Raw genomic sequence first — 25,118 nt, 5'->3', positions numbered from 1 at the left:
TCGCGGGTTTCCATCGCTGACACCGACTTTGATTGAATCCATTTACAGCAGTTGCACAATTAGAGGGCGCGTCCTGAATTATTAATGGCAATTACTTACATTAGTATCATCATTATTATTCAGTCAGCTTAAGAGGTGAGCGCGGTAAGTGGTTGAGTGCACAGAGAATATAACTCTCACCGATCATCATCAGACGGAGGAGGACGTGTCACTTCCCAGTCGGCAATAAATCAAGTGAACACAAATAAATACACAACTAAACTAGAATGTGTTGCGACGTAACAACAACGGGCTGTGATGTATTCCCACTGGTAGTAAGGGCATAGAGATGTGTGGGTGCTGTAAGTGCTTCTCTAGAATAGCTTTTATTACAACATGTACTTACCATATAATATAACTCGAATGGGCCTCAATCTAGTATTTACAGTATGTACTGCTACTTTGCTTTACCATTAAAGTTATATAAGGAGTTACAACCTATGTTTACATGATAACATGACTGTTTATAAAGATGGATAGCATGAATCATCGTGGATTACGTGGCTTCACTTTTTAATCGCCCCCCTGGTGGAAATATCAGTCATAAACCCCACCTCCTCCATGTTAAAGGAGGGGACATGGACGGAGGTAAAAAGTGCACGTCAAAGATGGTTTCATAAGAATCTGAGTGACTTTGATGAGACGTCTCTAAGACATCTTGTTTGAACACATTCAAAAGCATGAGTGTATTTCTATTTCTTGCTTTTCCTACATGAGCTGTTGGGGCCAATTTGAAGTTTTGTACCTCGATTTTTATTTTTTCACTGACTGAAAGAAATGGAGCCTATCTACAATGAATCAGTCGACAGTGGAAGGTGTAGATTCCACAAGAGCTTGTTTCAGTTTACAGTCTAATCGAATTGGGGGGTGAACTGATCCCTGCTCTGCTGAGGAGCTGCTGCTTCTGAGTTTCAAGTGAATTGGGGGATAAAGTAACTGTAACTCTCCCTGCTCTCTGCATAAAAGGGCCCCAGCACAGCGTGTACAACCTTATATAAGCCGGCGTGGGGCGGTGCAGCGAAGCAGTGTCCCCCTCACTCATCACAGAGATAGAACTTGACTTAGGGCTGTTTGCTGACAGAAGAAATATGAGTTTTCTCTTTAAGATATAAATGACACAACAAACTTAACAGGTTTGAGGTCCTGAGGGTCCAGAGAGGACAAACACTGGATGACGTATACTGTATAACCATGTTAACAATGTTAATTAAGACAGAGCAGTGGACTCAGCGTCTTTGAGTCAGTCCTGCCACAGGGCTGTCACTGGAGACGTCCAGAGCTGCGAGAGTGACTGAGCTCGGTTTGGTTCAATCGTTCTGCTCTGACTTACCGATGGGACTCGATACCAGCGGGGACTGCAAAGCTGTGCTATCACTAATGTAAGTGATGGTTTCACCTCATCCTCAAGACAAAAACTCCCTCGTCTTCATCTTAAACATTGTTGTGTCCCATTCTGCGTATAAAGATAAAACACTCACAAGGAGGGAGGTGTGGTTGAAAGACCGCAAACTTCAAAAGAAGGGCAGCTCTGAGTCTGTAGCTTATATTCGAGTGTACCTGCTGAGGAGTTACCTCGTGCAGCAAGTGACCTGTTACTGACACAAACATAAATGTGATGACTGCCCTCACATCATGCATTTATTAAGCTCATAGACTTTCTCTACATTTCTACATTTAGAACTGAAATCAGCTTTCCTTTGGACTGAACCCGCCTGGAGTAAGCTTGTATTGTATTGATGATGCTCTCTCATTGTATTTTCGTACCAGTGAACGTTCCCTGGAAATCCTGTGTGTGCTTGAGAAGAAGCACCTTGTAAATCTGCTCTTGATGGCTTCCCCCGAGATAACGTTGACTTAATTACTCACAAATGGCGAAAAGCAATGAGGTCTCGATTAGGAGAGCGGCTCTTATCTGCTGTCGCGTGTTGTTATGTAGAGCGTAATTATAAAAGAAGGAGAGAAAGAGAGTCGGCGAGACGGAGCTCCTTGGTTCTAATGAAGGAAACTTTGTTGATTTGTTTAAGTCTCTGGGTTTAGGGAGTGGACCCAAATGAGCAGCAAACTTTAATGAACACTAAAGTGCTGCACTAAAGTGAATTTTAATACATTCTTTGTTTTGTAATCATTGTTACTGTATTAAAGGAATTGAATAGATTAAATATTATAGAGGCAGAAGGGACAGCAAAGCACATACACCTCCATAACGCCAACAACAACTCAATAGACTCAAAACAAACAAAAACATGGTGCTTCAGGTTGTTCACTGGGTTTTATCAGTCACTTCCAGCACTGGGAACATTCATCCATACGTTATCTATACCACTTATTCCAGGACGCAAGTGTATCACAGAACCAAGGTACAGAGACAAGCGACTCTTCACACTCACATTCATACCTACAGACTGTGTAGGGAAGAGGGAGGAAGGCAACACAGGGAGAACACGGAAACTCCAACCAGGATTCGAACGGGGAACCACCGTGCCGCCCTGGAAGCATTTTAGCATTAGTTGCACAGAATCAATCCTCTGTAGATCCCCAGTCAGGTCTTTATCTTTCATATGCATTTTCTTTTAATCTGAAAACTGAAACCAGCTTCTTTTATTATACAATTTGAAGTTGGAGAAAAAGCTCAAAACAACTTTGAAGGAAGCGAAAAACGCAACCAACTAAAAAATCAAACCTGTTCCAGAAACTTTAATGATTGACACTTTCGAAGGCGGTGTGTAAACGTGAGGTTGTATTTATTTTAAAGGTGTGACTGGGACAAACTGAATCTACAGGCAGATTAGACCTCGGCTGTTATTGGTTGAGAAAGCTTGTTGCTGCTCTGGATCTAAAGGAGCAACATGTGAGAAAGTTGATAGAGGCGACTCTCACTGCTGCTCCTGCTCCGTTCACATGACCAGCGAGTGTTTACCTTTTCGTGCGTCTGCTTAATGCTCCGCAGCCTCGATGGAAAGTTGAGTGCCTGCCTGACTCACTAAACAAAACATGACTTTGTGTTTGTTAGACTTCTTAGTCCAGCGCGGGCGGGCTGGAGTGAGACCAAATAAAATAGTACACAGTAGTGAGATCTGAATCCTTTCCTACTGATTCGGGTTCCAGAGTACAAATATAGGCTGGGGTGTAAAGTTTCAGATAAACTCAGCGGAACCAACTCCTGGGAGGTTTATTTGATCAGAAGTGTGAAATCATTTCTCCATCTTTTCCCCTCTGAATGGAAAAACTCCTATAATCTCATGTCCTGCTTCTGTATTGAATTATGTGCCTCTTTTACAACCCAGAGCTTTTAGTGCGGGCTGGATACGGACGCTGAGTTAATGTCATAATCCTTCCACTGGAAATTTGAGATTAATTGAGATGTGTCATAGTGTTCCAGACAATAAATACCTGTTACAACCCCATCAATGCTGTAAATGTCACCTGGCGGTGCAGTACATTGCTGAAGTTATTGCTTATTTTAAAAGACAAGTGTGACATTATTCTTTATGTCAGTGTGATGCACATAACTTACTATAACAACTGCGTATTGTAGCTTTTAACATGGCACTAAAACTGAAGTAAATAAAGCATTTGTTGAGGACCACTTTCTGCAGATCATTAATACACATATACTGCTCTCATGAGTATTTATGGTTATATGACGGTGTAGGTGGGACTTAAAAATACATTTCAACCTTGTGTTCACCATAACAAAATGATATGTCACCAGTGGAGTCATGTTTGGACTCCACTGGTGACACCACCTTTGGATGACAATCTACTGATGAATATGGAAAATCCGGCTGTGACTGTCAGTGAGGCAAAGAGGAAACAGGTTGGTTGGTTGAAGAAAAAACACATTTTCATTGCCCAGAAAATACAACAACAATACAAACCCATAAGTTAACAACATCTTCTTATTTCTTCTTCCTCAGGTTCATAAATAATCAAATTTTCTTACATTTGTCATGACAGCATAAGAGATCTCTAACTAGATGTTTTGCACCATCGTCCATAAAGTTGTTACCATCCATGCAGACAGTCAGACCTCATAGTTACAGCAGTTGTGCACATAACCTCTCTCTCAAGCAAGTTCTCTTTCACTCTTACCATGTGCACCCCAACTATCGCCAAAGTTCTTAATGAGTTTTGGGGTTCTTATGGACTCAATGGGTTCTACCTTGTCCCTCTCCCTCATAGAATTGAATGGATATTGTTTCAGTAGTTTTTGCATAATCCTGCTATATAACAACCAAACAGTGAGGTGCTAACTGAACCAACATACCTAAACATAGATACTGGTTTGGTTAAAGCAAATAACACACAAGAAGAAGATAAGATAAAGGTTAAATTCAACTCGATTCAAACCTAAATATCCAGGGTGGTTGAGTGCAAATTAATCGAACCTGTGTGGGCAAACTAAGGTGATGAGAAAATGAATGAAAACAAACCAATGAGGGGAGCAAATGCTGAACGCTGAAATGAGATTGAATATTTAGATTTTCCACATCTGTGTAAACAGTGAGCTAAATCCAAACTGTCATCAAAACCTTTTCTCTCGATCAGAGACCATGTTCGTAAGTTGCAAGTGACCGAGGCAAAGAAGAAAATGAAATATGTAAAGTGTCCATGTGTGCGGAGTATACAGATGAGGCTGCCTCTTAAATAAGGCTCCAACACTGGTTCTCTCCTCGTGACCTGAAAAGGAAAGGTATTGCAAATGTGTTCGGGGGTGCGAACAGTTGAGATGTGAGTCGGGGAACAATGCTAGTGGAAAAAAAAGATTTACGGCTATTGTGCCTCTTGGGTTTTGCCATGGAGGATGTTATGGAAAATTAAGCTTTGCAAGGAACATTGAGGATGTGTAGAAATATTTCTTACAAGGTGTTAAAGTGTGGCCAGATTGTGTGATTTATAATTAGACATATCTGGTTGAAATTGTTTTCAAAAGATTGTAATTAAAAGTCAGTTAGGATGTCACATCCATGGAAGCTACTATTCCTCTCGCTGCTGTAACTCATAACAATCTCTCATTGCTGTATTTCTTTCTTCAGTCTTGTTGAGCATGTTCCTGCATTTTGTTTTCCATATTTTAAGACAAATTGTCGTCCAGCAATTGCTTTTTAAACAGATGAATCCACAGCTCCCATGACAGTTTATATCTTGACAGGATTTTGATCATATAACTCATTCGGTTGAGAAGTGATGTTATAATAAGTGCAGATTTGAGCTTTCGCTGATAAATTAAAGATCATAGTTGTTTTTCTTGCACTCGACTTCCACCACGCGGTTTCACAGGACCAGCACAATGATGGCCATTTTTCAGAAATACATTATTCAGTGATGTTACCGAGGTCTTCATGCATCACAAACTGGGTTATTTTCAAACTCTTCTTCATCAACACTCAACAGATTCCTAAATAAACCCACACATGTGCCAATAAACACTAAATCTGCTCAGAGACAAAAAATGATAATGTCTGCCGCAGTTCATTGGCTATGTGAGCATTAATCTAAAAAAAGAATCTATACAGGAAATGCTTGAACGGAAATTACGGCAAATTTGTGGGGAAAGACACTAATGCAAAGCCATAGATACATTTTACTCAATAATGCTTAAGAGACACAGTATTATGGCCAAGACTGAGCTGCAAATTGTCTGCGTTGGTTTATTGGAGCTCATTATGTGTACATTAGTATATGTGTGTGTGCGTGTTTTGCATTCAGAACTAGGATTTAACCCTTTCAATAAGCAGTGGAGCGGCACAGAACCAGAAGTGTGATGATTTATACGTAACCCACAAAACCCAGACAGCTGAGCTCGGTGTGCTAAAGTCAGCGTCAGAAAACTGATATCTGAAAAAGTACCATTCGAAGCTCAAGGCCCAAAAAACTAAATTACACTCTGTTGCTATAAAAAGGCGAAACGCAGCCTGTCACATGACCACGGCGGAGAAGTTCTCCCCGAGGATCACACAATGTCACGAAAAGTGGCTCTCGCACACACTCCTCTCCGACGGGTGGGGGTGTTATACCAGCTGGATGAGTGTTGATTATCTGCCCAAAGCACTGAGCTGTCTCCCCGGTGCCTGGAGAGCTCTAGGAGCCTCAGCTCTTTTCTGCCTCGGTATAAGTCTGTGTCACAATAAAGAAAATCTTTCCACATCAGGCAGGGTAGAGGCTCCTCAGCCGCGTGGAAAGCATCCAAACACCGAGGTGAGAGGTGAGAAGCTATAACTGCTCACAGAACAAACGGGAGAGCTTTCATCGCCGGCCTCATCATAACAACCTGAAGTGATTTCTCTCACAAGTCGCCGGCTCCTGACGGCTCCAGCCGTCCAGAGAGCGGGACAGTGTTGAATGCTTTGGTAACCGCGGTGTTGTATTAGCCGGACGCTTCTCCAACTGGCTCCGAGCGCTGGAATGATTCGGTCCGACAGCGCCAAGAGACCGCTGCTCGCCCGGCTTATGCAGAGTCTCCCCGGGGAATTTGTTTTCCAATTTGTTTCCAGCATCTGCTTAATCTCTCAACAAGCCAACCTGGATGAAGTGGACTGTCACACACTGGGGCGTAATGATAATAACAATAACAGTGATAGGTGAGTTGTGTTTACCCCCGAGGGCCGCGATCTGAACGCGAGCTTATGAGTACACATTTAATATCTGTACGAAAAAAAGTCCCCTGTGAAAACCTTGGGCTAAAGAAACAGTCTGCTAACCTGTTTTTCTTTGGAATAATCCCAATACCACTGCTGTCAGAGAGGAAGCGTCTGCTCCCGATCTACAAGCTGATGTGTGGCGGTGGGAAACGGGTCCAGGGTGTTTATTGTTCATGGCAATTGGCACAAATGGGAACAAAAGCAATCTGAGGTGTCAAAGATGCAGTTAAAGCTTTTTTAGTTGAACTGATGGTTCCATGATGACTCTGGGAGATGGCTGGGTTGCTCTTTGTTCTGTGTTTTACATGTAGAGCAATATAGAAATCCTGTGGCACAGAGAAGAGCGCAGAGCTCCACCAGGGCCCGACAGCCGCCTAGAATCTATCAAGCTGCACCACATTCCACACACTTGATTGAGGTATTTTTCCTAAATGATCCATGTTTTACTCCTTGGGGAAATTATGCAAAATTCTCTCTCGAGCAATGTTGAAGTCAGTAGAAAAAAATCCTGGATCCGGCCCCTGATCCGCACCAAGATGTTATAGGTTGTTCCCTGAGCTGTACCAAATAATTCTCTCAAGATATGTAGAAATTTGTAATCATACAAATTGACAGGGGTCAAAACATAGCCTCCCTGGCTTTGATATTCATCTCAAATGATTGGGAACCTCAGATCCATGTTCAAAATGTTGTTACTGCCGTAGCTTTGCTTCAGGAAACAGTTTGATCATAGCAAACAATCCAGAAAGGTTGATTTGAGAAATGGATCAATTTGCCAAAAGTCCGATCCAAAAGCTCACTTCTATGATTGCAAACTATCAACTGCATTCACTTTGAAAAATAAATCGATTAGTTATGTTTGCTGACATGTGTCCTACTGGTCCGTTGCTGTCCCATGTGCTGCAGTAACTTAACTTGAGACAGGTTTGTTTGTGCTCAGGCCTCCTACTGGACATCTGAATTCAAAGTCAATCAGGGGCCAAGGCGCGTTTCAATTGACTTTTAGTGGTCCCCTGCAAAAAGGACGTTTTGAATTGAACTGCTCAAGCTAGTCTACAACCAAAATCTCAAATTGTATTACTGAGCCTCATTTGGTGATTCCTGACCATGTTGTTGTTGTGGCCTCCCATACACAACCGATCATTTAATTAAAACATTTTTTTGCTGTGTTCTGACATTAATAGTCACTCTCTGGCCCCCCCCCCCCTTTCACCTCAGTTCCCAAAGCAATCGTCTGTTTTGCCTTCCCTGTTGTGACCCCCCCACGGGGGACTGCAGGCACCAGTGTGCAAGACTGTGTGAAGATGTTCACAACGACTTTTCCCTGACATGAACCAAGTGATTTAGTTAAGTGAAACTGAGATAACCATGACCCTCAGCTCAGTGATCATCTGTTGTTGCCTTTGCTAGATATTGCGGTGAAAATGGCATTTGACATAAGTGCTGCATTTGAATGTAATCTGTGGTTTTGTGGAATTGTGCAGTAGCAATGTTCTTGTCTGTTGATTGTTTTGGAGTGCACTCAAGAATTGTGTAAAAGGACGGATGCCATAGCAATCCGAGACCACTCTTATCTGTGAATATGGATACACTGGTTGTAATTTCCAGAAAGTGTTCTCGTGTATAAACAGTTGACTCATCTCCGCCTGGTGTTGGGTCACCCTGTCTTGTAAATTACGATTTATTTTAAGGACACAAAGTTAGGAAATTGAAAAACTGATACAGGATATTTTGCACACATTAAATTGATCATGTAAAGCTAGTGAGTAATCCTTTGTTTTTTTTACTACACTACATTAACGAGGCAGTACCTCCTACTTTTATCGTCCGAATACAAAGCAGAAAGCTTTTGAACTCCTTCTTTGGTGCTGGAACAAAAAGACGTCACCAAAAAAACATCTACACTCGCTTGCCAGTAAACCTACTCGCTATCATTACAACATAAAAAGCATCATGGCCACTGACATTTATGGTCTTCGGTTACTGTGCTCAACATCAGCCGTTAACAATAAGACACTTTTGTTGTTAGATTCAGGGGAAGGTTTGGTTTTACAGACGTGTAAAAAAACACAGGACAGGAAACGTGGCAGGAGGGGAAATAAATCACTGTTAATTTACGTGAAATGGTTAAACCAGACAGGACGTCTACCCTGAATTCACCACTTAGGAAATATTGCTGAATAACAAAAACAGATTTAAAACTCGCAAAACCATCTGTATCCACAAGATTCATTCTAATCGGTTTTGTCTAAACTGACATGATGCAGGTTTACTCCTCCAAGTAGGTTAGAACAAATGCTGCGGAGGGATTTTGCAGATACCGTGTGACTCAGGTCTGTTGAGGTGAACCCGCAGACTGAGTGGAGGTGGAACTGATGTCCCGCTCCCGATCTGTCGGCTCGCGCCATATGGGCGGCCCGAGGCGGTGGCTACCTCACCAAGGTGTCAAGGAGACCAGGCACACAGATAAAAGCGGACGGTCATTCAGTCGTAGTTCGGACAAAGTTCCGACACTGTGTGATTTGATTCGGACATCGCACACACAACATGTAGCGTGACGTGTTAGCATGTCACAAAGAAGCAAAAGCAGCGAGAGCTTCGTTGTGGTGGAGACATATGATGTTTTGTCCAATTTTATTTCCTATGTAAGAGCTAAAAAGCCCGAAGTTCGCAGTAAAGTTTCCGAGAGAAGTCGGAAGCTGGCCAATCAGAGCAGAATGGGGGGGGGGGTCTTAAAGAGACAGGAGCTAAAAGCAAGTGTTTCAGACAGGAGCTGAAAAGAGGAGCTGCAGCAATCATCAGAGGAAAGTGATGATTTTTCTGAACATTAGAGCATTTAAACCTTTTCAAGTAAAAACCTTAACTCATATTTTAAATCTGAATATGAGCAGAATAACTATTTTAACGTTTGACCTCAAAAATTGCAACTGCCAGTGATTTTCTATCTTATCATGATAACACTTTAAAAGTACAAGTCTAAAGAATGCAGCACAGGAAAACTAATAAGAATGTTTTTTTGAAAAGCTATTTGTTCCTGTCAAAAACCTTTTTGTCTCCACGATTTTGTGATGTTTAGCCACGTAGCTTTTCCAGCGCATTTAGATGAAGGCATTGTATTGTAGCGCCTTCTGTGACTGACAGACAGGACAAAAACAGCATTAAGTCAAATAGCATTTGTTTTTTGTTCTGTGTTTTGCTTTTTATTTGTTCAGATTTCTCAGTTTAGCACCAAAAATAAAATGACGACTAGTTTTGCAGTACAGAAGAGGCTGACGAGCATCAGGCCGTGTGGTTCGGGGTTCATGTAACAGCTTAATAAGATCCATTACTTGATTTAATTGCCTCTGGTCATTAATTCAGGTACCAGCATTAGTCTCATGCATCAAATAACATGACACATGATCGTTTTTCGGAATGGAAACAATCCCAGTCGGGCAACTCAGCCAGGACGTTGATGGGCACTTCTGTCTCTAGAAAGCCATTGTCAGAACCACACACCGTGTGTTTGACTGTATCTTGGTCAAATCCCATTTAAAGAAAACATTTCGTTGAATCTTCTGGATACAGGATGAAATGTTGTTTGGGCTATTTCATTGACAATTTGATATTGGCCGTTTCTGCAGATAATAATTTATATAGGAAAACATAAACAATACCTAAACAAAAGTTGAACAACAGTATAAAGCCAAATATAAGCCTCAAGCCTCTGTCAATGGAGACTTCTAACAAAATGTTGGCTACACTTTTTAAGTTACTGTGAATCAACATGCAGATCCAGCCACCGATATGCAAATATCAGGAGTTTTAATTGAATTAAAAACCGTTGGTGGTGTTGATTATCCAGCAAGAAGCTGTTAAACCATTGCTTTTGATTGTTTATCCAGCTTTGCCACTGAGATGCATGAATTTAAAATTCATGAAGCAGCTGGATAGAAACGCAGCCGGATGTGTCCTGGTTTTGCTGATGCTGCCCTCGAAGAATTCAAAAACATAAGGATGGCTTGTGCATATCATCAAAATTCTCTGTGCCGCCTGTAAGCTTATCATTGTGCCATTGTGTGTCCTTGTCCTCTCATTTAATCCTGGCTTTTTACCTTGTTGTCGTCCTTTTTTGCTGTGTAATCTGATGCATGTGTGTTATGTGCCAGACACGCGTGCCCCCCCCTCTGCCAGCCCGTCAGTTCAGGACAGCATCTGCTCCCTGAGAGCAGCTGAATGAGCGGAACGGGGGCCAGAGCATGTACGAATATATCAGTGGAATCAGGTGACGGAGGCAGGTGACTGTGCTGCGCAGGCTGCAACACATCTCATTGAATTAGAGAGCGAGGACGACAGGGAAACACAGAGAGGAGGGCAGAGAGAGAAGGGCAGAGAGAGGAGGGCAGAGAGAGAGTCAGGAGCTGAGTGAGCGAAGAGGAACAAGAAGGCAAGACAAGCTATTTTTAAAAAAGGCATTCGGCTGAATAAAACATCACCCGGCCGCAGTCCAAATCGGCAGAAATCACAAGGCAGGCGTGAAATGACCACGTCAAATTACAGCAGGCTTGTCACATATGTTTCGTTTAATGACGCTGAGCTGGACTGTTTCTCACATGCTGGACCAGAGAGGCTCCTCCAGTGAGTCGGGTCTAGCGAGCGATACGTGTAGTTTCATGTGGTACAGTATCCGCGGCCTCTCCGCCCAGCACATGAGACAAAACCATTAGACTCTAGAGCTGTTTAATAGTGTGTGAATATGAGCAGTCATCCGCTGATTCACTCTTGGCACAGTTCCTGGTCGAGATGTAAGTGTGTGTCTGGGCTCTGAACGTATTCCACAGAAAACGGCCCTCGTCATCCTCACCACCATCATCAGCCGTGGCATCTGTGACTAATTATGCACTGTAGCCTAAAGTCTAGCCCGGGCTTCACAACACTTTTTGGTCTGATGTACCAGAGCGGCCTCATTAGATGAACCTCTTAAGACAGACCGCTTTGTTCCTCAATTATTCTCTTGAAATGATTTGAATATTTAACTTATTTAACGATTTCACACATGTCATATCCAAAAACTTATCCTCCATTTATCGATTCAAATCTTACATAAAAAAAACATTACTTTTAGCAACACATTAGCCATTTTCAACTTTTAGCTTGGTTGAATTATCCACTGTTATTAAGATGCGATTAAGATTAAGATGCATTTATTAGTCCCAAACACATGCACAGACATGCAAAGGCACACTCATGCAGGTAGGGAAATTTAATCTCTGCTTTTAACCCATCTGGTGCAGGACACACAGAGCAGTGAGCGACCATGTACGGCGCTCGGGGAGCAGATGTTGGGGGGGTAAGGTGCCTTGCTCAGGGGCACTAGACAGGGTAGGGAGAATCCTCTTGGATTTTTGGACAGATCAATCCAGGTTCGTCTTCTTGTTGTCTCTCCGTGGAGTCGAACCAGAGACCTTCTCTGCCCATAGTCCAACGTTCTGCCACTAGACCACCGCCTCTCCCTGTTATAGTTTAACCATCACTGTTAGCTTGAGTGCTAACACTTCCGACTCTTTGTTCACCACTTGTAGCTATCTCCACTACAACTTCAGTTAGCTATTTAAGTTTTTAATTTAACAGACTACAATTTAAGGTATTTAATTGAACCATATATCAATTACTGTCTTTAGATATTTAAATGAACTGGTTTTCCATTAGTTTTATTGACATTTTACATTATTTTTAACTAAGGCATTCAGCGGTTAATCTATTATTTTCAAGTAGCTATTGGAACTGTTGTCATTCTTTTCGCTAACCATCAACTTTTTGTTTGATTATATTTTTGTCGATTTATATAGTATCAACATTGTTGTGTAGTCGTGTGCCACCTGCTGGACCGGAGTGGAACAACTTGTTATAGCTTTTATATCCGATCTTCCTGATATTTAAATTACGGTGAAATGCATACGGACATATTCTTTCCCCACTGCTTGCATTTACAAACTGTTGGGTTTCCACCTCTCTCATTTTGCAGTGCTGGCCCGGGAACCCTGTACCACGTTGATTTATGTCCTCTCCCCTCACCCCCCCCGCTGACCTGTGCTCTCTTTACATGTTCACTGATCTGAGGTCAGTAGTGCAGGAACAGAACTGAAGTTTAGTTTGTTTGATTCTCTCCAGACTTCATGTTTTGAGGCAACATTTTCTGCTCAGTTCCCCAGGTATGTTATTGCAATCCTTCCAGTTGTTTACCACGGGGAATTAGCATCTCTCCCCAACACAAACAATTATGAATTCCAGTCTCAAATCAAATGATCTCCCTGTGCCAACAGAGGCCCACTTTCAAAGCAGATACCCAAATGGAGCAGTGGAAACAGATCCCTCTGTTATTTGAGTTGACCTCTTAAAGGCCTGGAACCAAATCCCAACTTGTTCCTATTAGCGGTGACTACAAATTAAAGACTTCCTACGTTCTAAATTAAGTTTTAAAGCTATGTGTGTCTTGGTTTCAGAACTGTACAATGTTTTTAAAAGAAAACTTGGCACAGCACAGACTTTCTCTCTGTTATATATTAAAAATCGGTTTGTCCCTTTTCTTAACTGTATTTTGCTTTTCTTCCCCTTTATATTTAATCTCTCATTTCCTCTTCTTCCTCCTCCTCCTCCCCCCCATTTGTGTGCACTATCTGTGTATGTAAACTCGTGCCGCGGTCCAGCTGTGTAGTGAATTTGAGAAGAAACCCGTATCAACTGTGTATCAGGTACATAAATCACGTGAGTTATTTAATTAGGTAACCCTCCCACAGATCTCACACTCCACATGGAATGCCTTGCGTACTGACCTCATGGAAAATTGCGGCCTGCCAAGGTTCCCGCTCATATCCCCTAAAAAGGAACCTACGGAGTACGTTTGGAAAAAACTCTGATAGGGATTTTTTTTTCCTCACTGTGAAAGCCAAAGATTAGAACCAGGACGGTCGGACACACGCAAGCAGACGTTGTTGTTTCAATGCTTCACATGATGCTAAGTGTGTGTGTGTAAATGTTGTGACTGTGTTGCATGCTGGTGAGGGGTTTTATTACAAGACAGGTGAAGCCGGGGTGCACAGCAGCCAAGTCACAGCCCGTGATGAAACCTCTTGTCTCTTCGGGTCTTCAGGCTTGTAATGCTTCAGTGTTTGGGCCTCAGCTGTGTGCTGGATGAGAGCACATGCTCCCAGGCCCTAATTCGGAGCCCGCACCGGGGTAACCAAGTTAAAGTGAACCCAGACAGACGATTTGCCAATGCGCTGTCTCCTCTAGCGTTACATGGGATTGCCTGTGATGAATATATCCAGTGCCCGCCGACACCTTCCCGCTCCGCTGTGCAGGCTGTGTGTTCACTGTCACTGCATATAATGAAAGTTTGATTAGAGAGATATTTTCTCCTCTGCTGCATTTTGCTGACAGCAGGGTCGGTATAATGTGGACGCTGACATACCTGACATTATTACAGGTATCGAATGCAACGTATAAATACAATAATGTGATAAATAAAGGATCTTAGTTAAAAGTACGACATATATGTAGTGTCGCAATTACTCATCAGTATGATCAGTATCATAAGTTTATCTGGTACTTGGTGAAAAGACAGTTGCTGCAGGTGCAGAGTTGAACTTGGTGCATTTGGACATGCGATAGGTCGATATCAATAATTGAATAGAATATACAGATGGAGATCCAGCGCTCTGCAGCTGAGAATAATAAATGTAGCAGTAGCAACAACTGATCCTCCGATTCTAGGGGTTCTGCCTGCTTGGTGGAGCCTCACTGAACTTTGCCTACACAGGTGAACCGGTCAGCTTCAGGGTTCTATTGACTGAGTCCTGCTGAATACTGAATATCTGATGTGGGTCAGATACAGAAGCAGCGGTGGCCTGATGGTCAGGGATGAGCAAAAGAGATCCGTGCCATACGCCTCTCCAGTCGCAGAGCAGTGCATAGTTGTTTTTTATGATTGAGGTGGATTGTAAAGTCAACAAAACACATTTGACCAACACTTGCATCCTCTCTGGAGGGAACATCGGTTTCTTTTAACCATGACTGTCATCTTTAATAAAGTCTTAAGCATAGAGGCGGCAATAATATATGATTCTTTTTTAATGACTCTGGAAGACTCTGAAAAACTATATATTCTCTGTCCTTACTATGGGAAGTCAGTCTAGCGGGATAATGGTCAACAAAAGGGATTTGTTGAGTTGTATTTATTATTTCGAGACAGATGAACTGAATTAACCCGTGGCACTAACATATAGAATGTCTCACTACTCACTGTGCACCTCTGTATCAGCTCTGACTTTCTGAATAATAAAGCACGGAAGCCGTTAAAACAGCAGAAATAGCTCGTTCTCTAATCCATAACTCGATGAAAACTCATTGAACTCCCACTCATTGAAAATAAATTAAATAGCTTTGCTTCAGTTTTAAACTCATTGACTCTAAATATTGATATTTCTACCCCCCCCCCCCCCTGATAAAAAGTATTCCTCCAATTCTTTGCCTTCGCTCTCATTACATGGACATTACCCAGCATCTGTCAGCAAGGCCCTGTGGGTCAAAAGCTGGACGGGGTAATGGAGGGAGGTGGGAGAGCCAGAGCTGTGTTTGAGAGCCTGAGTAAACAGTCCCGGGGTCGTCTGGAGTTTGAGGTGTCTGTGATTGAGAGTCGATGGTGGCCGCTTAACACAGAGGTAGGACACGAGTCGTGGGAAAACCAGATTTAATGATTAACTTCTACTCCAAAATCTTTGTGCGTCCTTCGTGGAAACGTTTGATGCTCACGTGTAGATAAGATCCACAGTTATCCGTGTCGCGTGATGACATCCTTGGCCAGCCGCAGCTGGAGAGGAGAGCGAGCTGCAGGCATGCTGGGAAGCAGCTTGTTCGAAGACAGTCTGTACCGAGCGGTTGACATGACCAGTGTTTATTTGCACATTTGAACAGAACATTCTCCAATCTGCGGCCGAGGTACTGACGGTGTAAACGGAGATGTGTGTGATGTCACAGAGGGCTGGCTGCTCAGGCCACCTGTATTTTGAAGAACTAGGTCAGCCATATAGGGCTGGATGCTGTGATGGAGGGCAACACCTCCGGGCTCAGTGGGGCTCTGCTCAAGGAATTTGTTTACTGACCACTCCGGTGATGCACACTGACAGTGACGTCCAACCAGGGAGATGTAAGTCATCACACAAGTCTCCCATCCAGTTCTCTGCTGCTGATGTGGGGACTTTCAAAAGTTTGTGTTTTCTGTATAGTGTATACTCAAAGACTGTGTATAAAAAATGGATGACGTGCTTCTGATTCCTTCCACTATTCAGAAATGAAGCCAAATAATCCCTGATTTGAATGCTGCCATCTTGTGCCAAAGACGTCATTTCGAGCCAGAGACCCACGAGACATGCACTCGACCAATCGCGAGTCAGAGAAAGCTGTCAATCTTAACATTTTTAAACTTTAAATAACCCAGAATGACTTATACTGCAACCAGCCACTAGGGGACAATCAAGACACTTTGACTTCACTTCCGGGAAGCCGTCACGTCGTCCATCACACTCTGGTGTCTATACCACTTACATTGAAACTTAAGCCTCTCAGTCGTGTGTCTTATCTTTTACATAAATCCTCCGGTGTTTAATCTATGTGGGTATTTTTAATCTATTTACCATCAGGGTTGCTCACTCTAGGGATTTGGAAGATGTTCCCACTCTCTTTTTAAAATCCTACTCTTTCTTTCATGCTTTTAGTTTGATTTACTCACTCAAATCTCTCTGACCTCCAGACACTATATAACGGCCGTAATCCAGACGACTTAACCAAGAGCACAGAAAACAAGTTTATGCAGTTTAGGTTTCTTTTTTTATTTGTCATTTGCTAGATTGATGTGAACGTAAATCACTTTACTAAAAATGTTCTGATGTATCTGATCTTTTTGACATGATTAAGAATCCACTGAAGTTTAAAATCAAGCCATTTTGGTGGAGGGCAGCAGTTTGTAATGGAGTGAAAGCCAAAGAAGAAGAATGTACACAGGAGGGTTAAAGAATATCTCAACTCAAACGGCTCTCAGGGGAGTGTGAACCTCCGCCAAGGCCCAGCAGTCCCTCAAACTCAATCCAGCTGCAGCAAATTTCACACTCATAGACTTCAGCCCTCTGAATGTGCCTTGCTTTCCATCAAGATCTCAGTATTATTATTTTTAGAAATTCTCAAAAATGTTGGAATATGTCCCATCTCGCAAAAGTTGGGATCTGCACCAAAATTTAATGGGTCCCTCCCTGACCCCCAGCGTATCCTTCCGCCAAGTTTTGTGGAAATTGGTTGAGTAGTTCTCGGGTAATGTTGCTTAAAAAACGCAGACAAATACATCATCTGCTGGCAAAGATAATACAAAATTGTGTGTGAAACCCCTGCACCACACACACTGACGAGTGTATTAAATAGCGCAGCACTGACTAGTCTCCAGGAGCACAGATGTCTGAGGACATCATCAGTCTCCAGTGAAGCCCAGAGAAATAGAGAGAGAGAGCAGCTCTGTCACCGGCACCTCTGTTACTGAGCCTGCACGTCCTGAAGTCTCCTCCAGAGACCGTGAGGCGACTTTCCATCCTGTCAGACGTGTAATGTGTACATAACATGCCAGGTTTCATAACCCCATTTTATTCCCCCTTGTGTACGCATCTGTCATTTGTATTTAATTTCATCCCCGGCTCCTGAAAACATATATTTTCCCCTCTGGTGGTTTTGTTTTGTTCTATGTATTGTGGACATTTGTGTCACGTGTTTGGCTTGGAGCTTCTTCTTTTTTTTCCAAACTAAAATCCTGATAGATAGATGGATAGATAGAAAGATAGATAGATAGATAGATAGATAGATAGATAGATAAATAGATAGATAGATAGATAGATAGATAGATAGATAGATAGATAGATAGATAGATAGATAGATAGATAGATAGATAGATAGATAGATAGATAGATAGATGGACAGACAGCACATGACACACACAATTCAAGATACAAAAATAAAAATCTAGAAAATCCTTTCCTCGTTAAGGTGAGGCGATGGGCTTGATGAACGGGTTCTGGTTCTCATTTTGATGGCAAGAACATATTGTGCCCGGTAATCAATGAAAATGTAATTGAGTGACGTGGAGCTGGAGCCCTGCTAACCCCATTATGCCTTCCTTTGATGTACTTTCAAAGCCTGTGTTTATTTATTTTTTTACCCGCACCTAATTAATCAGGCTTATGAAGACTACTTTGTTAGCCGGGTGGTGTTATATTGTAGTCACACACACACTCACACACACAAAGGCAAGGACCTGCATTCAGATAAACTAGCATTCAGGACTAGAAGGTACAGCGAGCACCGGTGATTTGCGTTGCTCCAGGCGAGCTGCGTAAAAGGATATCTGACGTTTCCTTTGACAAACTGAGCGAGGGTTCATATGGCACGGCACTGAATAAAGCTGCAGGCGAGCCCATCTGCTTAAATGAGTATGGGAGGATTAAAACATGAGAAATGAATTAGAGGGTTAAAAAAAAAAGAAGAACATGTTACAGACCCAGGGAAATGAATTCTCTGAGTGACTAAATGTTTAGGAATGGGGAAGATATCGTACAGGAATATTTGCCCTGTCTATGAAATGATTTGTTTTGAAGCATTTAAATTAGGACCAGCCTGTTGCTGGAGGCATTAGCCTAAATGATTGGCTCTAAATGAAGGTTCGGTAATGAGAGGCAGCAGTGAGGAGGGAATGAGAGCTCGGAGAACGGTGCACCTGTGTTCAGCTGACATTTATAAGCCATCCCCTGCTTGTTAGGCTTTTAAAGGCTCTTATCTCCTTTCAATGTTATGCAATTTTCATATTTTCTTTTACATGATAATTACAGAAATTAGGTTATGAGACAATCATTCTCGGGCTGCGGAGAAGTCTTTGATTTGGCTTTTATGTGCTGCAACCGTCCTCACACGCGTCGACAATCTGCACTAATTTTAAGGGAATTACTGTTTTCTCTGAGAGAAGAAAAAATAACCAGGACTGTAATTTCCCAGATGTCTCCTCTCAGATTTTCCCGGTCTCCCCAATGAAATATGTGCAACATGGTCGCAGCCACTCCCTCATGATAAGATTCCCTCTTTTGAAACCAAAATGTGTTCGATACGGAAGCTTCAGCCCCGGAGAGTCTGGGGCTCCTCAGATGTCCATCAAACCTCCATCGTTCTTTCACCTTTCAGGCTGCACTTTCCCTCCGCCAGTGACAATGACAGTAATTCATGTAAACAGAGCAAGTGGCCCTCGTGGTCTCCCCCCCACCGCGTGCCAGGACGAGCCGCGGAGTCGTCCTGTCTCTCATGATAACTTTGTCACTGTTGGTGGGGAGGAGCGGGAGACGTTTGGGGGGGGGGGGGTGATGTCATGTAGGCCACTTCGCTTCCCTAGCACAGCAGCAGGACGGCCGGCCTTGTCGCCTCGGGCCATCGTGTCTGCTGGTGACGAGCGCCGCTGTCACTCCGGTCGTCCCCGCGTCCCGATAAGCTGCCCCCCCCCCGTGCCGACAGCTCCCGACAGGCCTGTGCTTTCACCTGAACACACTGTCCCACTCACTCTGCACTGAATGGTTAATAAGAGCGTCTACCTTTTCTTTTGCACCCACAGCTGCAGAGCTAAGCACCTTTGGGTAAATCTGAACATATCGTTGACTTTCTCATTGACACTGAATATTTTAAGAGGTGACAAAACAAGATGCTCACAGTATTTTTCTAATGCAGCACTGCTGGAGGGGAACATAGACCCAATAAATTATTTAAACAATAGCAAGCAGAATAAATTTGACCTTCTCATTCTCAACCTCTGGAAATGGATCGTATAATGGAACTTTTCCTCAGAAAGTTCTGATTTCAATATGCTCACAGTGGCTGAGTAGAACTCATTGTTATTCACAGACCTGCGCTGCAACAGACTGGCCATCTCTTATGCATTTTTGATAACCAGAAGCCACTGGAGGAAAAACCAAGCTGGTGTTCAGTCATAATAAATGTCAACAGGAACTGACTCATGTTGTGAGAGTTGACCATACTGTCACAGCAGAAAGTTTCAACAAGCTGCAAGAGGCATGAAATCACATTAGGCATTATATTTAATGTGCGAAGAAATAGCTAGCATAACGGACACATCGCTAAAGATCAGCTAAAGTAAGAAAACACGGATGACTGTTAGTTAAACAGTTGAAAGTAGCTAAATGTGATAGAAACACACAGTAAATCATCAAAGTAATAATTGAATTATGAAATTAAATGATCTAATTAATAGCTTCAATTTTACATTCCACCATTTAACCATATGTCAGCAGTTTATTTTTGCCATTACATTCACCTCAAGTATTAACAAAACAGGCAGGGACACTGTGCTAATGTTGAAATGATGGATCAGTAGTGGAAATAGCTGAAGGCAAATAGTTGTAGCTATCCCAACTATTTATATAGGGAGTTAATTGTTTAATGTGCTCCAGGTTTTAATCGTATAAAAGCTTATTCGACAAAACCAACTTAAACCCAGACTTGAAAAATTACATATTCAAATAATCCAGTTTAGAATTTGTTTAAATAACAAAATACTTGAAACCTAACTGGGAAACTGTGGAAATTATATTATACAAAAGAATGCTCGATACCAAGGTCAAATTCAAGGTCATCATTGGACCAGGGAACAAGGATCTCTGGTAAGATTAACTGTGTATTGACTGTGCCCCCTAATCACAACAAAGTACTAATCAAAAGCACAATTTATTCCGTCCACCAACACAAACAGTAATAGCAGCACAGCTGGTTAAGCTTTAAACAGACTTGGCAGCTGAGCGACATGTGATTCAACCGCACAGATCAGTGTGACAATAAAACCCGACCCCAAAGAATTAAATCAGCCCCGGGAGTAATTACATTCTCACTATTGTCCAACCTTTTTCCATTTGCTGATCCCATTGTTAGCGGGGACATCATCTCCCCGCCCTCCCGTGTGCAACAGGTCCACTTGTGGTTAAATTTCTGTCAGGCAGTAATGATGCCACGTGCGACGGCCTCGTCTCCTGTGGGACAATGGGAGCGAGAGACGGACATTATGAGACAAAAAGGGTGATGCGTACCCTGAAATGTGCCGGAAGGACAATCAAATCTGTCCTGAAATTCATGAGCTGTGTACCGTGCATACAGAATCCCTCTGTGAGTCATGCCTCATCTCACACCGGCTGGTGTTATCCAATTTCACTCACACAACATCTTTTAATGGAGAGTTAATTAAAAGGAAAGTTAATCCTCCAACCTTTGACGTGAAGTTTCTTAATGAACTTATTTGTTGCTGCAAAATGTTTCATCTTTTTCTATTCTTGTTTTTTTTGGACTCTTCCAAAGACTCAGTGGAGCGCACACAAACTGCCCCGCTGACTTTGTGCTATTCTGCTGTGGGGGTCTTATAATCTGAAGATCCAAAGGGCTGCAGGACACCCTATGGTGCTCTGTTTATTTGATCTGGAATAATGTAGAGGGCTAATTAGGTGCAAATGCACTCATTAGCTGAAGCCACTGCACACAGAGACAAATTGTCAATGAATAATTCAAACTCCCTCTCCCTTACACGACATCAGTACTTTGCTATTCCTGCCACACCACTGTGCATTCTCAATTCCAATTGCATTCTGGCGCCGTGAAATGAAGAGTCTTTGAATTTATCAGAAGTGCTGCTCAAAGAATACAAATCATTTATATCTGTCTGCTCCAGGTTTGACAATCTCCCCAGCCTGCAGCCTCCTCCTCTCAGACCCCTGTCCCCTGCACTGTAGATTTAATTAGTTCTGCCCTAGTAAACCTGCTCCTTTCTCCCTCTGTCCCTCAGGATACGGCCATGCAGCCCCCAGCACAGATGGAGGGAAGGTGTTCTGCATGCTCTACGCCCTCCTGGGCATCCCGCTCACCCTGGTCATGTTCCAGAGCGTGGGCGAGCGGATCAACACCTTTGTCAGGTACCTGCTCCACCGCCTGAAGAAGTGCGTGGGCATGAGGCACACGGAGGTGTCCATGGTCAACATGGTGATCATCGGTTTCATATCTTGCATGAGCACATTGTGCGCCGGGGCACTGGCCTTCTCCCACTTTGAGGGCTGGAGCTTCTTTCATGCCTTCTACTACTGCTTCATCACGCTCACCACCATCGGCTTCGGGGACTATGTGGCGCTGCAGAACGAGCACGCTCTGCAGAACAAGCCCGAGTACGTGGCCTTCAGCTTCATCTACATCCTGACTGGTCTGGCTGTGATCGGAGCCTTCCTCAACCTGGCAGTGCTGCGCTTCATGACCATGAACGCCGAGGACGAGAAGCGGGACGCAGAGCAGAGGGCGCTCCTCGCTCACAACGGGCAGGCGGGCGGACACATCCACTGCTCGGCCGACCCGGCCTCCTCCTCCTCCACGCCGTCTGGATGCGGTGGAGGGAGCGGGGCGGGGGGCAACGGACCAGCGAGCCGGGGCCTGCGTAACGTGTACGCTGAGGTGCTCCACTTCCAGTCCATGTGCTCCTGCCTGTGGTACAAGAGCAGGGAAAAACTGCAATACTCCATACCCATGATCATCTCACGGGACCTCTCCACCTCGGACACCTACATGGAGCAGGGAGAGAACTTTTCCAACCCCCTCCACTCGAATGGATGCGTGTGCAGCCTGCAGCGTCACTCGGGCATCAGCTCCGTTTCCACTGGTCTGCACAGCATCAATACCTACAGAAGACTCAATAAACGTAGAAGCTCCATCTAAGCCCAGAGGAGTTCATGCTCCAAGGTCAAGCTCCACTCGAGTCTACCATGTGGAGAGGGGGGGGGGGGAGGCCCTCCTGACGTGGCATTAGATTAGCTGTGGACATCGGGGCGCACAACTCCGGCCCAGAGGAAACGCAGTGCTCCTCATGTTTGCTTCTTTCTGGCACTGAAGCTCCAGCCGTGTTTTCAACTTCCATTAGCAAAAGCACAAACCAGTTAGGACAACGTTGTTCCTGAGATATTATGCTAATGGTCGATCGAGAAGCATTCAAACTTTGGAACTCTTTCTGTTAGAGGACAAGGAGAAGGGTTCTTTCTCCACCTCGGAACTCTAACATACTCTATTTCGACAAAGGGACAAAATACACTGTGAAACAATGTTTTTAAGAGGGACTGGGTGTTAACTGTATGTGAAGCCCCGCTAAGAAATATTTTCTTTAGTCACACAAAGTCCACTTTTTTCAAAAAAGTCTTCTTAGAGGGAATCTTAGGGTTGTAAGAAATATCCTCACTTCAAAATGTGTATATATTTGGACACCTCACTTGTAGAAAGCCTATTTTTTCAGTGAAACTTTTCAAGAGTAATCACGGTGTCTTCTCCTGTGTGTCTGTAGCTAAAGATTCAAGCCAAATGTTGTTCATCCGCTTCATGTATTTTCCTTCCACTAGAAAAAGATTCACACTACATGCATCCCAATGACAGTTTTGATTGAGAATGAGCAGGAATGGTTTCAAAGCTCAAGAATGGGTCACAGCCCACCTCTTTGTATTTCGTACAAATCGCTATGAATTTCTTTTTCATAGTTTCTTCACCTGTTGCTTGTCTTACATTTTCATATAGAACTATATCTGTTGGAGCGTGTAAGCTCACTCTGTAGATAGTAGAAGATCATATCTCACTCACTGCGGCACCTTAGAAGACTGTTGTAAAGGCTTTAGGACACTGGAACTCAGTGCACTATTTTATTCTATTTTTTTAACGTAAGTACTCTATGTTTTGTTATGGAAATGATCTGCCCTTATTAATTCATTCTTCTGATACCCGACATATTCCTCTGTGTTGCTGTGAGTGCTTCAGAGTAGCAGTACAGAGTTTGCACCTCATGCACTTACGGGGGAGCGTGTGTTTTCTCCAACCCCAAATAACACACTTGATTCAGCAAACAGAGGTCTTTATGCAGTGTGTGTTCTCTTCATGTTTAAGTCCTCTGACTGCGAATCTTACATAATCATTGTTTCATTTTTTGGTTTATTTTATTTGATGATGTCTCAGATCGGATTTCCGTCTTTTCTTTTCTACTGGAACATTCTGATTAACTGCAATACGCGTGTTAATATTGTTCAGCCTCTCTCATTAATCAACAGAGGGACTTCAGTCAGTGTGGCTACATTCAAAGCATGTTTTGTTTTTTTCTTTGACAATAATAAAGTATGATTTAAAAGTATTGACTAATGAATTTTCTTTTTTGTGCCCGCTTTTTGTTTCATGTTCCCCTGAAACACAAGCTCCTGCTCTATAATAAAAAAAAATGTTCTGCATAAATCAGTAAATTAATTACAGTAATTTTAAGTGTAAAAACGTCCACTGAAAATGTGACCTGGCCTGTTTACATCAATTCTTTCAGATAACATCACACTGTCAGCACTGCTTTCATCAGGGAGAACTTCACAGCCAGGTCTCGACGCCTCGTTACATAACCAAAGTTGTGATGAGTCTGACTTTAAGTGTTATGACATTTATAAAAAATCTGTCACAGTCTTAAATCTGCAGACTGCAAAGTCTTCCGCTTCACTTCAGAAGAACAAAAACGTTCCCAGACGAACACTCGACATCTCGGTGTCCTTTGTTACATGTCATCTTTGTACTCTGCGGTGTTTACTGAACGAGTGTAAATTAAATATTAATCAATGATCTGAGACTGGGAAGTGCTGTGTGGATTTGTTTGTGTCTTACAGAAAGACATTTTTAGGTTGGGTCATTATTTTACGATTGCATGATATTGATGATTGAGTTCCTCATGGAGGCGTTCTTGGCCCTTTGCTCTTTTCTTTATAAAGTGCATTCTCCATCATATTACCAATTTCACACCTCATACTTTCACTTACAACTGTTGGCAAGATGGTCAATAATAACCTTATTTATTAACTATCTACTTTACTTGATTGCAATATTTTAAAATGAGGAAATATGATTAATTGTAAACATATGAGCAAGGATGCCACTGATCTAAATCTGAGCCCATATCAACTTATTTCATACAAATTACTTTTTTTATAACAGTTAATTACAATTAAAATCAAATAATGTATATTGCCACTGCATAGATACTACTCATATTGGAGGATTGATAATCAATACTGCTGAACAGCTACTGAACAGCTTGATTACTCAAACCTCTGCATTAAATTTTTGTTATCCTACGACTACTTGTTCTCGGGCTAAATATTTTAGTGCAAACATAAATGTCAGAAACAGGCTGAAAACTCACTCTATGTATTTTTGATGTTTTTCCATTCCCAATACTGACCCCTCCCCGAATGCCCTGAAACTGTAGCTGAGAACATCCTGTCCTCTGAGTCCTCGACAGCTGCAGCCACGATCAGACACGTTTTTGTCGGTTAATTT

At 42.8% G+C, this 25,118-nt stretch overlaps 1 protein-coding gene across 1 annotated transcript in view; it reads left to right on the top strand.

Annotated features, from left to right (window-relative positions):
* The window catches only part of kcnk3a (potassium channel, subfamily K, member 3a), a 29,880-nt gene extending 5,928 nt beyond the window's left edge, over positions 1-23,952 (top strand). The window contains exon 2 of the mRNA XM_062411489.1: positions 21,577-23,952. Within this exon, the coding sequence (XP_062267473.1) occupies positions 21,577-22,490 (914 nt within the window). The 3' untranslated portion in view covers positions 22,491-23,952. The remainder of the gene's footprint in view (positions 1-21,576) is intronic.
* Positions 23,953-25,118: the final 1,166 nt, after the last annotated feature.

This window comes from Platichthys flesus, chromosome 18, assembly GCF_949316205.1.
Source record: "Platichthys flesus chromosome 18, fPlaFle2.1, whole genome shotgun sequence".
NCBI lineage: Eukaryota > Metazoa > Chordata > Actinopteri > Pleuronectiformes > Pleuronectidae > Platichthys > Platichthys flesus.
Note: the sequence above shows the minus strand (reverse complement) of the source record. Positions and strands in the feature narration are given on the sequence as shown.